We start from the raw sequence: 15,616 nt of genomic DNA on the forward strand, positions 1-15,616 counted from the left end.
GAAGTACTATACAATGAACACTCTCTGAACTTGGAAAACTACAGCACTAGGAGAATAATGGTATCATGTCTGAATTAATGCATAATAACTTAAACAAATTAATCAGGTTGGAACAAAACAGCATTATCAAAAGTATGACATATGGACATTAGGGATGTAATAATGTAGTTGATTAAACGATGAACTGATAAGCAAAAGCTTATGGGTTAATGCTGTAGACTATATGCATTTCCCCTGTCAGTAATTTTTTTAGTGGGCTGGCCAGCAGCAGCTCAGTCCTAGCTCACGCCAAGTCCTGGACCTACCCCCGCTGCGACTCTGCATTTAAAGTGTATTAGGAGCCAAGTAGGCAGGAGCTCAGCCCACCCCGGACAGGGGCTGCTGCCACCCCTTGCTACTGCCTCTATATCAGGCAACAGGTCTGCGAGGGGAACTGGTTTTAAAACTGGCTCCCCTCACAGACCAGCTCCCGCTTGGCACCCCGCTGTTGCCTCTGATACAGCACAGAGTGGCAGGGGGCTTCTTGTGAGTGGGGCCAGAGTGCTGGCTGCTGACACTACCCCCGGGGACTATAGAATAGTCAAGTAACCAATAAGAATTCACGAGGTTTATCTACTATTCAGTTAACTGATATTTAACAGCCTTAGTGGACACAGGAAACCTACCCAGTATTTAAAAAAAATTATATGCTTAGTGATACCTAGAACATAGAGGAGGACACTTACCCTGTCTACAACCTAAGACACAGTGCAGTCTCCCCTGAATTACTTCTCTGTGTTTTAGTGGTTCAGCTTTGAAATTCATGCAAACTCTTAGGATTAAAGATTTTAATATATCGTACTTCTGGTGATATATACAACAAAATCAGTGTTTAAGACTAATTATATTCTCACACCAGGAGAGCAGTAAAACCACATTTATGCACAGGGGGGCACCAGCAGCTTAGCTGGAACAGTTTACAGCTTCCCATTCACAGTAATAAGAACAGCTGAAGTCTTATTTTAATTTTGAAATTATTGTGTATCCTCTTACTGTTGATAAATGTAAAGTAATGCACATTAGAAAACATAATCCCAACTAACTAGCTGTTAACATTCAAAAGAGATCTTGGAGTTATTGTGGATAGTTCTCTGAAAACATCCACTCAGTGTGCAGCAGTAATCAAAAAAGCAAACAGAAGGTTAGGAATAATTTTAAAAGGACCAGAGAAGAAGACAGAGAATATCTTATTGCCTCTATATAAATCCATGTTTCACTCACATCTTGAATACCGTGTGCAGATGTGGTCGACCTATCTCAAAAAAGATATCTTGGCATTGGAAAAAGTTCAGAAAAGTGCAACAAAATGATTAGGGGATTTGGAATGGCTTCCATATGAGGAGAGATTAATAAAACTGGGGCTTTTCAGCTTAGAAAAGACTAAATTAAGGGAGGATACAATAGATCTATAAAATCATCTCTGGTGTGGAGAAAGTAAATAAAGAAAACTTATTTACTTGCTCCCCTAACACTAAAACTAAGGGTCATCAAATAAAACTAATAGGCAGCAATTTTAGAACAAACAAAAGACTATTTCTTTACATAATGTACAGTCAACCTGTGGAACTCCTTCCCAGAGGATGTTATGAAGACCAGGACTTTAACAGGGTTAAAAAAAGAACTAGATAAATCCATGGAGGTTAGGTTCATTAGTGGCTATTAGCTAGAATGGACAGGAATGGTTCCTTATCCTCTGTTTGTCAGAAGCTGGGAATGGGTGACAGGGATGGGCGACACTTGATGATTACCTGTTCTGTGCATTCCCTCTGGGGCATCTGGCTTCGGCCAGTGACAGAAGACAGGATACTGGCTAGATGGATTTTTGGTCTGACCCAGTATGGCCATTCTTATATTCTTACGTTCTCACTTGCTTTTTCATTAGGGAAGCATGCTGCTTTCTATTCTGCTAAATAACATTTACAACAAAATGTTAAGCAATGGATATTTTCTTTTCTGTCCTCAATTAATTTTTGAGTGAACGTAGTTCACAATAAAGGTGCTTGCATGACTGCCCTATAAGACCGTACAGCACAAGCTTCAGAAGTAAAAGCTGCTTCAATGTCTCTTAACTCTCACCTGACCACTTTGCAGAGATAAGAACATAGTTATATTTCCGTCAATGACTCAGGGTTTGTCTACACTACACAGTTTTTAGTGGCATGGCTCTGCCAAGGCAGCCAGGCCACTAAAAGTCAGGCAGTGTAAACCCTGTTGGCACTTTTGCTGACAAAAAACTCCCCCCTCCTCCTCCGAGCAACATTTGCTTTGTCGGCAGAAGAGCATTCTAAATTACATCTGCCAATGATGGCCCTGGAGGTCATGGGAAAATGACAGCTAGAGATCAACAGACATCCAGAGATTATGGCTGTGTCCTCACTAGTGACATAGCATCTGGAAGGAGGTGATGTAGAGTTCAATGACAGTATGTCATTCTATTGAGGAGGACTCCTACAACTAGTTATACGCTTTAAGGCCGCTTTGCACTGTCATATCACAATATGAGGTTTGGTTTATTGTATCTGCTCTTTGCTGAGAGATTTCTGCTGCGTATACTACATAAAATTGCAGTCATAGTGGGACTGATTTTATTAAAGCATACATGATATGTGCTAGGCTTTGTTCAGTTTTTTAAAAGTCCACCTTTCTTTGAGACATTGTTCTCTCCTTTCCATTATATAAATATGTCTGAGGCTACATGGTAAGTGTATCAAGTTATCAAGTCAAGTTATCAAGTCAATATGGGTGTGGGATTAAGGATACCACAGCTTTGGCACAAAAGTTGAAAAGGGGCATGGTGTGCTTTTTATCCATAAAAATAGGTAGTGGAGTTAACATCTGGATACTATATAGGTCTCACTAAAAATACCTACAATATTTTTTCTCTGTATCTCTTTCCAGTTGGGATTACTGAGCTAGCCAAGGAGTTTGATTGTCTAGTGATGTTACATGTTGTACATGCTTTAAAATGGCAGCTATTAAGAGTTAGGAGCCAGATGACACTGTGAGATTCACTGTGGGTTGTGGGTAAAATGTACATCCTCTTTTTCTTGATTTGTGACAAAGCTTGTAGCACTATTAAGAATTTGCTTTCATGCATATTAAGGAATAATGAGGTCATGGGAAAATAAGGAACTGGGTTCCAGGTATTTAGGCATCTAACTCCCCATGGGATGTAATATGTATTGTCAATAGATACTTGGCTAGGTTGGAGAACCCAAGTGGAAAGAGAGACAGAGAAAAATTATAATAGGACTTTTTAGTGAGGTCTAGACAATATCCTAACGTCAACTACCTGGAGAGTTAGGTGCCTAATTACCTTTGAGGATCTGGTCTTAACACATTTATTACAGGCAAGACCTATACTTGTGATTGGAGACCTGGACAGGAGCAGAGCTAAGAATTCCTGAGCAATGTTTCCTCTAATTTTTTCCCCCATTCATGTGTGGAATAATTTTTGTTCTTTACACTGAGGGACATGCATCACAAGTAGAAACACATGCTGCCAGCTGTGGCACTTAAATCTCTGCGAACATTGTTCCTGACTTCTAATCCCATTTCTGCTGATTTTCTTTGGCCTTGAGTAAGTCATACAACTGAAAATTCTCAAAAGTGACCCCTAATTTTATCTGTTTATCTGATGTTCAATTTAAGAGAGCCAGTGCCTAATATTCTGAGAACTGCCAGTGCTCTGCTTCTGAAAATCAGGACTATATGTCCGAACACAGCACCCAAAATTAGAAGCGATTTAAGAAAATGTGTCCATTAACCTCTCTGCTTCAATTTTGCCATTTATAAAACAAAGTCACGTGGATTACCTGACAGGATGTTGCAAGTACTGATTAATGGGAATTCATTAGTTAATTCAATCTTTTTCTTAGCAGATGCACAAGGTGCCTCAGGTGGCACATGACCAGGTTTCATCACTGAATTTGGTGGTTGGATCATTGGCCTGATCAGTGATCGATGCCTTCCGGCTATTCAGTTAAAGCATATTTTGCTTTTAGATAGTACCTTCCATCCAAGGATCTCAAAGTGCCCTACAACCATTAGTGAGTCAGTCCTCACAAGTGTCACTGTGAGGTAGGAAAGACTTGTTATTCCTATTTTCCAAATGAGGAAACTGCTATCATGAGGCTAAGTATCTTGCTCAAGACCCTGAAAATTTAGAAAACAATGTGGCTGTAATAGATCATGCACAGAGTTGGTTTTTTGGTGTGACGGGGTTACATTAACATAGCTCCATTAATTCAGCACTATCCACAAAATAATTTAAAAAAATCTTATTTCTAACTTGAAGAAGTACCTATGTAGTAGACAATCATGCCCCAAAGTAAGAGGACTTATTTGAATGGGATTTGGTAAGCAGTTCCATAAGTAAAGTGTTAATCCTTGAAGAGACAGGCAGAAATAAATAAAATGTAACAAAGAAAGCTGTTGAGGGAATCGTTGTACTTTATAGGGCTTATCCCTGTTGACAGTTGCTGTAATATCTGATTCTAATATGAGCAAACTTGGGTGTGCACTGCAGGATTTCATACTGTTTATGTTTGGTGTTTGTTCACATTCATTCTCCTCTCTACGTGTCAAGGCAATTCACTGTTACAAAAGCTGTTTTTATTTATTTTGTAAAGTAGATGTTTGAAAGAGGCAATCTGTGAAATAAATTTTTGCTTTTCTTGGAAGTAGTATGATAAGGAGTGGGGCTGTGGCATTTGAGAGGAGGTGGCCCGAGCCATTAGGCTTATGCTTCTTATGAGAAGGGCACGCCGTAATATCCTTCTTGCCACTTAAGAAATGAGCAAAATGTGCTCAGCCATAGAACAAAGGGAAGGAAAGGCACAGCCTTGTTCCTCTTAGCCTGTGAAGTACTACCATGTGCAATGGCCAACATTCCCTTTCCAGAACTAAAGGGTTTCCATGTTTTGTCTTTTTCCTCATACCCTGTTCTCCACAAGTCTTCATTCTGCCCAATCCACAGAGCTAGCCACTGTCTTTGTATCCTCTAAAGTGCTAAAACTACTAGCACTTTTTTCCATGTGCATAGAGAACCCATGTCTTGATTCAGTGCACTCTGACTCCACTGTAACATCCTTCAAGTCCCTCCATTAAAACATTATTTTTTGGAGGCTTGCAGGTTCTATTCCTTCCTTTGAGAAAGTATTTACTAACTAGATGGCCTAAAAAAACCCCACCAAACAGAAATCATTGCACCATCCTGGCATGTTAAATGTCAACTCCAATCTATATGATGGCCATTTAGGCCCCTACCTTGCAAAAATGCATGATTTTACTTCTGAGAGTAGTTACACCATATTTAATGGGCTCATGGAGTAAAGTTTCATGCTTTATTTAATGTTTTCAGGATCAGCACTTAAAGTAATGTGACTCAGGGACCTTGTCCTCATATTTACCTGCAACATATTTACCTGCTTTTAAAATGTTCAGCACATCTTTAGCATTGTTATGATTGTAAGAAATAATAACAGTAATGATATCATATATCAAATCCATGAGTTGAATGATGTTCCAAGTGTATTGCTGATCTCTGTTTCAAAAGGGTGGACATACACTGAACTGCTCAATTGTTTGGTTATATAGAGCCCAAAAGTGTGAAGAGGTAAAAATAAAATATGGAGTAAATTCAGATGTAGTTCAAGAAGGTAAAATCCCCAAACTATTGTTGGGAACTATGTCTGAATTTAAGATAGGATGAAGATAGGAGCCACTTAAAATAGGATGAATTTGAGCTAAGGTCCCTGAGGATCAATTTTTCACTCAGTTCCAGGCTGAGTTTGTGTGAAATAGTTGCAGTTCTCACTGAATTATTTTAGGAAGGTACTGATATAAAACAGTAGCATTCCATCTTATTTGTGTGTTAAAAGAAGCTTATATCCTCCAGAAGGACAGAATCTGTAAGGGATCTATAAGTTAAGGGGCACAGATGATGCAGATTAGGCAATACAACATATTCCATCTTGACTAAACCCCAAACCTTCTACCTATTAATTTCACTGAGTGACCCCTGGTTCATGTGTTACGTGACGGGATACATAACACTTTCTTATTCACTTTTCCACACCATTCATGATGTAATAGATCTGTATCATATCTCTCTTTAGTCATCTCTCTTCTAAAATGACCAGTGCCAATTCTTTTTATCTCTTCTCATCTGAAAGCTGTTTGATACCACTAATCATTTTTGTTGCCCACCTTTGTACCTTTTCTAATTCAAATATATCCTTTTGAGATGGAGTGACTAGTACTACATATAGTATTCAAGGTGTGGGCGTATCATGGCTTTATAGAGTGGTGTTATATTTTTTGTCTTACCTATCCATTTCTTAATTGTTCTTATTATTATGTTGGCTTATTTTACTGCTGTTGCACATTGAGCAGACATTTTCAGGGAAGTATCTACACTGACTACCCACTCTCTTGACTGATAGCAGTTAATTTAGACCGTATCATTTTGTATGTATAGGTTGGATTATGTTTTTCAATGTCCATTACTTTGCATTGATCAACATAGAATTTCATCTGCTATTTGTTGCCCAATCATCCACTTTTATGAGTTCCCGTTGTCATTTTTCACAGTCTGTTTTGGTCTTAGCCATCTTAAGTAATTTTGTATCATCTGCAAACTTTGCCACCTCACTTTTTTACACCCTTTTCCAGATCATTTATGACTATGTTGAAAAGCACTGGGTCTGGTATGGATCCCTAGGAGCTCTGTCTGAAACCAATTTATTTCTACCCATTGTTCCCTATCTTTTAACTAGTTACTGATCTATGAGAGCATGTCTACATGAGGGAATTATTTTGAAGTAACTAAATTCAAAATAATAACTCCCGAAATAACTATTTCAAAATAAGCTTATTCCCCAAGGAGTTATTTCAGAATAACCAGCCCCTTATTTTGAAATAATGGACTTGGTAGTGTGGATGCTCTGCTTGTTATTTTGAAATAAGGGTTTTTCAAAATAACTCCCTAGTGTAGACCAGGGTTGAGGGACCTTCTCCCTTCTTATTCCATGAGTGGTTAGTTTGATTAAGTGCCTTTGGCAAGGGACCTTAGAATCATAGAATCATAGAATAATAGGACTGGAAGGGACCTCAAGAGGTCATCGAGTCCAGCCCCCCGCCCTCAAGGCAGGACCAAGCTCCACCTACACCATCCCTGACAGATGTCTATCTAACTTGTTCTTAAATATCTCCAGAGAGGGAGATTCCACCACCTCCCTTGGCAATTTATTCCAATATTTGACCACCCTGACAGTTAGGAATTTTTTCCTAATGTCCAATCTAAACCTCCCCTGCTGCACTTTAAGCCCATTACTCCTTGTCCTGTCCTCAGAAACCAAGAGGAACAAATTTTCTCCTTCCTCCTTGTGACACCCTTTTAGATATTTGAAAACCGCTATCATGTCCCCCCTTAATCTTCTTTTTTCCAAACTAAACAAGCCCAGTTCATGAAGCCTGGCTTCATAGGTCATGTTCTCTAAACCTTTAATCATTCTTGTCGCTCTTCTCTGTACCCTTTCCAATTTCTCCACATCTTTCTTGAAATGTGGCACCCAGAACTGGACACAGTACTCCAGCTGAGGCCTAACTAGTGCAGAGTAGAGCGGCAGAATGACTTCACGAGTTTTGCTTACAACACACCTGTTGATACAACCTAGAATCATATTTGCTTTTTTGGCAACAGCATCACACTGTTGACTCATATTCAACTTGTGGTCCACTATGACCCCTAGAGCCCTTTCTGCCATGCTCCTTCCTAGACAGTCGCTTCCCATCTTGTATGTATGGAACTGATTGTTCCTTCCTAAGTGGAGCACTTTGCATTTCTCTTTATTAAACCTCATCCTGTTTACCTCTGACCATTTCTCTAACTTGCTAAGGTCATTTTGAATTATGTCCCTATCCTCCAAGAAGTCGCAACCCCACCCAGTTTGGTATCATCCGCAAACTTAATAAGCGTACTCTCTATCCCAATATCTACATCATTGATGAAGATATTGAACAGTACGGGTCCCAAAACAGACCCTTGAGGAACTCCACTTGTTATCCCTTTCCAGCAGGATTTAGAACCGTTAACAACAACTCTCTGACTACGGTTATCCAGCCAATTATGCACCCACCTTATCGTGGCCCTATCTAAGTTATATTTGCCTAGTTTATCAATAAGAATATCATGCGAGACCGTATCAAAGTCTTTTTGAAAGTACAAGTACACGATATCCACGGGATCACTCTTGTTGGCATTTATCATTCCTTCTCAGAGCATGCCTCCCAGCGCATTAGAGAGGGAAAATCCAGTCAGGATAGATAAACTCCTCACAGAGAAAAGACAGTCCAGGAGTGCCATTCCTGGTCCATAAAACAACTTGCAAGGCATATACTGAAACCAGTGGGGGTACATCAAAGCCATTTGTCTCAGCTACTGTTATTTATTTGTTATGATGTGCAGGATCAGATTCTCTAATGGGCTATGTTCACTTTGCACCTCTAATTGGCCTAAAACAACTACATGGCTAGTAGAGCATTCCCTCTGTGTAGGGAACTCTGCTCCAGCATAGTTTCTCCATGCCTGTCTCCGCTCATCCCTGATAAGGTGTGGGCAATGGTAGGGAGGAGGCTTGACAAAGTGGACTTCTGACTCATGATGTTTGTTTAGCATTAAGTTCCCCAGCGACTTTTCACCAGTGTATAAGCTAGAGCTGTTCCTTGCTGGCTCTAATTTGCACCAGGGCTAAGTGGCTCGAGACGATGGAGCTGCAGCTTCCTAATCATCCCCCTTTTTGCTGCATCTGTAAGAGCTTGGACACGTTCAAGAATCTCATCTGCTGAATTTAAAAAACAAACACAAAAAAATTAGAGTGGCTAATATGAGTTTGGGAATGAAGGTTTTAAAGTGTTTTCATTTGGGGTCTGGAATTCATCTGGGATACTTACCACTGGTATTCATGATCTGCTTTATTGTTAATTCTTTCCTTTCTAGCACTGGCCAAACCACCTTTTTTCTTACTTATCCCCTCTTGTTATCTTTACAAATTCTACATTCACTTGAAGTTTCAGTGCAGATGAAAAAAGTCTGCTGCTCACTTGTTTTGTTAAATTGACTCAGCTGATGGCCCTGTTCCCTGTTTGTAACTGATAGGGGTCGTTGCTCCTAAAAATGCAGATTTGGTTGGATTATGCTACTAGTAGATGTGCAGCAGGAACTAGAGAAAGGTTTAAACAAGACAGGCTAGCTGAAATTGTAGCAGGTGAGTGATATCAAGAGAGGGCATTCAGTATCATAGTGGGAACATTTTTGCACTTTGTGGTTGTTTTTAGAGTATGATAGTTATTCTGTCTTCCCAGTAAGTGTGTTACAATTAGTTCTTTGAAAAATGGGGTGAAAAGGTAATTTCTTCCTGTTTTTAAACAATTAGGTTTTTCGTGACATTTTCTGACTCACTTTAGCTGCAATGGTGACTGCAGGAGTGCAACTAGCTGTTTTGGGAGGACATGCAAGATATCATTTTGGACTCCCTTCTTTCTTGGCTTACCTCTTGAGCATTACTGCTTAGCTAACGTTATTTCACTCCATCTTTTCAGTATATTAAAGATCAATTAAATAAGTTTGCATAGTTTTAATTGTGCCTATTATTTAATTTAAAGAACAACAAAAACAGTGATGTTATTTATACATGTCAAAAACCAGCATTTCCCAAGTAAAATCAAATGTCCCATAATTTAAATTTGAGAGCAGTCACTTGCATTGCTTAATATCACATAAAATAATCCACTAATTAATTTGTTGAGACATACATACTGTAACCGGCAGCATTAGAATACTTACAGTTATAGTCTTGTGCATCTTGTTTTCATGCCAGTACATGTGTCCGAGACTTCTGTGAAGGGGGTGCATTGTGCAAGCCATTTGCTTTTTTGAAAGATAGCGTCCATTCAGTGTGGATGCTATCTCGCATTTAAGCTGTGATTACTATGGACCGAATGGCCACTTGGGCACCTGTGCTTTTTCCTCTTTCCTCTTCTTTCGAAAGAACTCCCTCTTCCCCGTCCACACATGTCTTTTTCTGAAAGAGCTTATTTGGAAAAAGGCTTCTTCCTTGTGGAAAGAGGTTTACCAATGTCAGAAAAACCCCTGCGTTCTTTTGTTTTTTTTCGAAAGAATGCAATTGCGGTGTGGACGTAAGTGAAGTTTTTGTTTTTCCGAAAAAACTCTGTAGTGTAGATGTGGGGGCACAGGGCAGGAGCCTTTTGGGTGTTCAGGAATAAGAACAGGAGGTTGGGGATGGGGGCTCAGGGCAGGGGGATGTAGAAGTGCTGGAATCAGGGCAGGGGGTTGGGAGGTGTAGGAGTGAGTGTGGGGGAGCAAGCATGCACCTTTTCATTTTATTTTCCAAAAATAAAAAATTAATTGAGTTAATGATCTGAACAATACTGGGTTAATCTTTTAAGTTACGTCTAGACTGGCATAATTTTCCGGAAATGCTTTTAACGGAAAAGTTTTCAGTTAAAAGCATTTTCGGAAAAGAGTGTCTAGATTGGCACAGACGCTTTTCTGCAAAAGCACTTTTTGCGGAAAAGCATCCGTGGCCAATCTAGACGTGCTTTTGCGCAAAAAAGCCCCGATCGCCATTTTCGCAATCGGGGCTTTTTTGCGGAAAACAAATCTCAACTGTCTACACTAGCGCTTTTGCTTAAAAGTTTTGCGCAAAAGTGACTTTTGCCCGAACGGGAGCAGCATAGTATTTCCGCAAAAAGCATTGATTTCTTACAATAGGAAGTCAGTGCTTTTGCGGAAATTCAAGCAGCCAGTGTAGACAGCTGGCAAGTTTTTCCAGAAAAGCGGCTGATTTTCTGGAAAAACTGGCCAGTCTAGACTCAGCCCTACTGTATAAAAATATGTATATACTATCTAGATATTTTATGAATTTAGTAAAGATCTCATTGCCTACTAGATGAAAAAAAGTCATAACTCATGGCTTGAATGTTTTAATAGGACTATTTTTTGTTTCATATCTGTAAAATGTGACCTTTAAAAATGCACTACAGAATGAGAACCTTGACTTATATTTGAGCAAAAATGAATACACTTTCTGTAGAAAGTAACTCAATAGACTACCTGTTCATTTACATGATAATCTCTATGTTGGTGAGCTAAATTGTAGAGGTTTTCTAAACATTAGTTTCTAGTAGTGTCTTGAATTTAAAATAAAAAGGCTTTACAGTTCTCTTTGGAAAAATGTATTGTAAAACTCACCTCATTTCCTTTAGAACAATATCCCAGTGCCCGAATTACAGTACACTGTCACATGACAGTGGGTACAGTCTTTCGTAACCCTGATACAGGATGTGATTAGGGACAGAAAAGACACACTACATGTAAAATTCCATTCACAAAGAGAAAAAGTAAAAGCTGAATTAGAATGGTGAAAAAAAAGAGAAGTTATTGAGTAAATATAGACCCAGCTCACTTGTTCAACAGTATGGTCATAACCATAAAACCAAATATCTTGCAGATTGCACAGGTTCAAAAAGGTTCAAATAAGGCCATCAAGTATGAGCACTACCACCATGAAAATCACTGAGGCAATGATGTTCAGAATTCAAAATATAAAAAACTTTTAAATCACTGGTTAAAATTATATCCCCAAGACCTCATATGTGAAGAGGCAACAATGACAAAAACTGTCAGTTTTGAAGATTTGACTATGCATATGTGACCTTGGACAACCCATAGGTTGGTGCCCTAGACCCCCGCTTAATCCGGCCCAGTATGTAACCCACACACCTAGTGTGGTTCACTGTCCTATGCAGTGGTCCTTACAGTGTGGCTATGTCTACACTACAGAGTTTTTGTGGGAAAACGGCCATTTTTCAGCAAAAACTCGCAGAGCGTCCACACCTTAAGCGCGTTTTTGCACAAGAGAATCAAAAAAACAGAGGGGTTTTAGTGCAATTGGTATTCCTCTTTCTACGAGGAAGAACACCTTTTTGTGAAAAAGTTCTTTCTCAAAAAGGCATATGTGGACGGGAAAGAGCTTTTTTTTGCACAAAAAGAGGAAAAAGCACAGGTGCCCTGGCGGCCATTCTGTGCATACCAATCAGTGCTTACTTTTGAGAGAGTGTCCGTGCAGTGTGGACATGGCTTTTTTGATGCACTTTTGCAGTGTGGACACACTCTTGTGCAAGAAGTTTTTGCAGAAGATCTCTTCCAACAAAAGCTTCTTGCACAAAAAGCCTGCAGTCTAGACATAGCCTGAGAGATAAGGATGAGAGAGCTCACTCAACAGCCTTCAAAGAGAGCCAGCTGGCTTAATTGTTCAAGCTGTAAAGGCTTCTATATTAAGCACCAGAGGTTTCAGGTTTAGATTTGCTCAGTGGTGGTTACAGGTATAACCAGCTTTGCTATAGAACATCTGAGTTCATTTCATACTGCTAAATTTAAGAATTTATTTTCACACTGTACATGCTGTTACTTTTTATATGTTGTTTTCCTGGCACAATTATGTCCTGCAGTAGCTCTTAATTACTGTTCACTCTCATGAATTATGTCATTTGCAGTTGAAGATTATAGCAAAGGTGTTTTGTTTAAGTTCTGCTACTGTCTCTAATATTAAATATTTGTTTCAGTATTTTCCTATCTTTTACATATTTAGAAAATACTTGGACAAGGTTTTCAAAAAAGAATGCCCGATGTTAGGCTTCTTAATCTACTTTTTAGGATCTAAGTGACCCTGTTTTCAAAAGTGCTGAAAATGTGATAGAAGTTGGGCGTGGGGCCTGAATGTGAAGCTCTCTTTTTGAAAATCTTGCCCTGGATTTCTTGGAAAAACTAAAGCAAAATCTTACTTTTTGCCTTGTAATACTGTGTGCACACATCTGTTTTCATTAGGTGGTGCCCATGAAGGTCTTCAGCATTTGGGTCCCTATGGCAATATCCCAAATATTGTGGCTGAGCTGACTGGCGATAACATACCAAAGGATTTCAGCGAAGACCAAGGCTATCCTGACCCTCCAAATCCCTGCCCAATTGGAAAAACAGGTAATTCTAGAATATTCTATATAGGTTCCTTATTCCATGCTCATTATCATAGTATCAGAGTACTTTGCAATGGTGCATTAAGTCAGAGGTTCTTAACTTTTTGACTCATACCCCACCTATGTATTTTTTGTGGTCCTCTCACTCCCTTTCAATAGTAAAATGTGTGGTGCATGGGGTCAAAATGTCATGCCCAGCCAACCCTCTGTCATGACTGGCAAGTGTAGGTGTGTTTTCAGGTGCCCTAAAGGTAGAGATGTGATGGGGCTGTAAGTCAAAGGGGACTTCAGGACACAGGTGTGGAGAGTCCTTCGAGCACAGGTGTGTGTGGGATGCAAGTGACTGATGGACTCTGGGTTGTGCAAGACCTAAAATCTTGGTTTGTAATTCATTTGATAACAGGTTGGTGGCAGGGTCCATCACCCTCATATAAAAGTTATAGTACCACACTCCTATTCCTTCAGTCCTCTGGGTGGGGTGATGAGCCCTTGCATCCTACATCTGGCTCCAGCTTAGAGTCTCTTGGAAGCCCTGTGGAGGAGTTGCAATGCTGGGGCTCTCCAGTCCCAGACCTGCTCCCTGCAGGAGGCACAAACTCCATCCTCCACCTAGCACCACTCACTGGGGCCTCCCCAAGCTCATCCTTGGCATAGCCAGACAACCATGACAGGCAAAGTCCTCAAGGTCATGCAGGAGCCATGTTGCTCTGAGGGCTTGGCCTGCACCACTTCGTGGAGGTTTAATGGCACCTGAGTGAAGTGTGAGACCAGCATCAGAAGGGCCAAGCCCAGATAGTGGCACTCAATGTGGAGCCAGGGAAACAAGCAAAGCAAGCCCAGTGGGGAGCCTAGTCCTTAACTGCAAAGATCCCCAAGTTCTTCATTGTTCACCTCTGCCACCGTCTTCAATAGGCCATGAGAGAGAGACCAAATTTTAGTTGGTGGTGTTAATTACTGAATTATTAGATGACTGACTCTGTATTATGCACTCATAAAAAGTTTGACATGCCCTGCAGTTGAGTACCTATGCATTAAGCATTGTAGTTAATATCTAACACATTCTCTCATCCTCTCCCCTAAGGGGGAAGTGTGAGCAATGGGGTGTTTTTATTTTGGAATTTATTTACACACACACAAACACATACACACACACATCTACACATACTGCAGATGGTAGTGGGCTTTGTGATGGTCCTTAGTTTTGGGGGATGTTTGTTCCACAGTTTTGGAGGGTGTGTCTAGACTACAGGGTTTTTTAAAAAAAAGTGGCCTTTTTTCGAAAAAACTGTACCTGCGTCTAGACTACCACCGCGTTCTCCTTGACAGTAAATTGAAAGAACACGGTGGTTTTGTTGATGGTGGTAAACCTCATTCTACGAGGAATAATGCCTTTTTTCGAAAGTCATCTTTCGAAAAAAGGTGCTATTGCATGAAAACGGCTTTTTCGAAAGAGCGTGTCTAGACTCTCTTTCGAAAAAGCAAGCTGCTTTTTTGAAAAATCTTCTTGTTCTCTAGATGCTCTTTTTCAAAAGAGGCTTTTTTGAAACATACTTTCAAAAAAACCTCTTTCGAAAGAGGCTTGCAGTCTAGACGTAGCTGGACTGGCCTCCAAGAAAACTCTATTTCCTGCATGAGCTTTACCTTCATGATAGAAAGTTCCGTTGTGTCAAAAAAGCAACATTGTCAAATGTGATCTTCATCCTGGAGTTTTAGCTGATCCTTTCAGTACCCTGGGCACAATTCATGTGGGTTCCTACTTCTGTAAGGAGCAGATCCAGCTCTTATTAAGTGAGGTGCCCAAAGGACTCCAGCACTTAAATCATTAGCTAAACTGTTTGTTTGCAATAGGAGCTGAATGGACTGTATTGGGAGTGAGGACTATATTTTTTAAATTACATTTTAAATTTCTGAACTTAGATGTATTTTCATAATTGAGAAATATTTTCTGTGTAGTATTTATTAACGTTATTTGAATAAAGTACAGACAGAGATCCTTAATCTTGTTACCAGATGTTCTGACTAGCTGTAGAATTGTTTAGAAAAGAAAAAAAATCATAAATATTTTTGCAACTTTTTATTTGATTATTTGTTAAAATTCTGAAAAATTCCAAATAGCCCTAATAATTCCTTTATATGAAATACACTCAGAGCTCCTGTACACAGGGTGAGGGGGGTGAGGAGAAGAAAGGATAGTGATTGTCTGTTTTTGAAATAATTCATGCTCTTACTTGACTATTCTGTAACCCACCATCTAACATCCCTAGTGGAGATTATGTCTACTAGTATCTTAGTAGAATGGTTTTTGGGGCCTTAAGTGGAAACTCAAATCTGTGTCCAAGTGGTGACTGTTAAAACTATATTAAGCAAAGAAATTACTAGAAAATTTCCTCATTGAGGTTTGTGGATTTGTTAAATGGAAAACAAATCCTTCTGAGTTATTGTTTGTTTGGCAACACTGGCATCGATCAGTGCTGGAGCAAGTCTCTCTGTAGCTGTGAGACAAGGCCACCACAGGCCTGTG

The 15,616-nt window shown here is 39.7% G+C and overlaps 1 protein-coding gene across 2 annotated transcripts in view; it reads left to right on the forward strand.

Moving 5' to 3' along the window:
• Window positions 1-15,616, forward strand: part of SCG5 (secretogranin V) — a 62,199-nt gene that overhangs the window by 19,502 nt on the left and 27,081 nt on the right. For both annotated transcript variants that reach the window (XM_025189462.3, XM_006132692.5), the window contains exon 3: window positions 12,950-13,099. In XM_025189462.3, the coding sequence (XP_025045247.2) occupies window positions 12,950-13,099 (150 nt within the window). The remainder of the gene's footprint in view (window positions 1-12,949; window positions 13,100-15,616) is intronic.

This window comes from Pelodiscus sinensis, chromosome 5 (genome assembly GCF_052426305.1).
Source record: "Pelodiscus sinensis isolate ZL-2025 chromosome 5, ASM5242630v1, whole genome shotgun sequence".
In the NCBI taxonomy this organism is placed as follows: Eukaryota; Metazoa; Chordata; order Testudines; family Trionychidae; genus Pelodiscus; species Pelodiscus sinensis.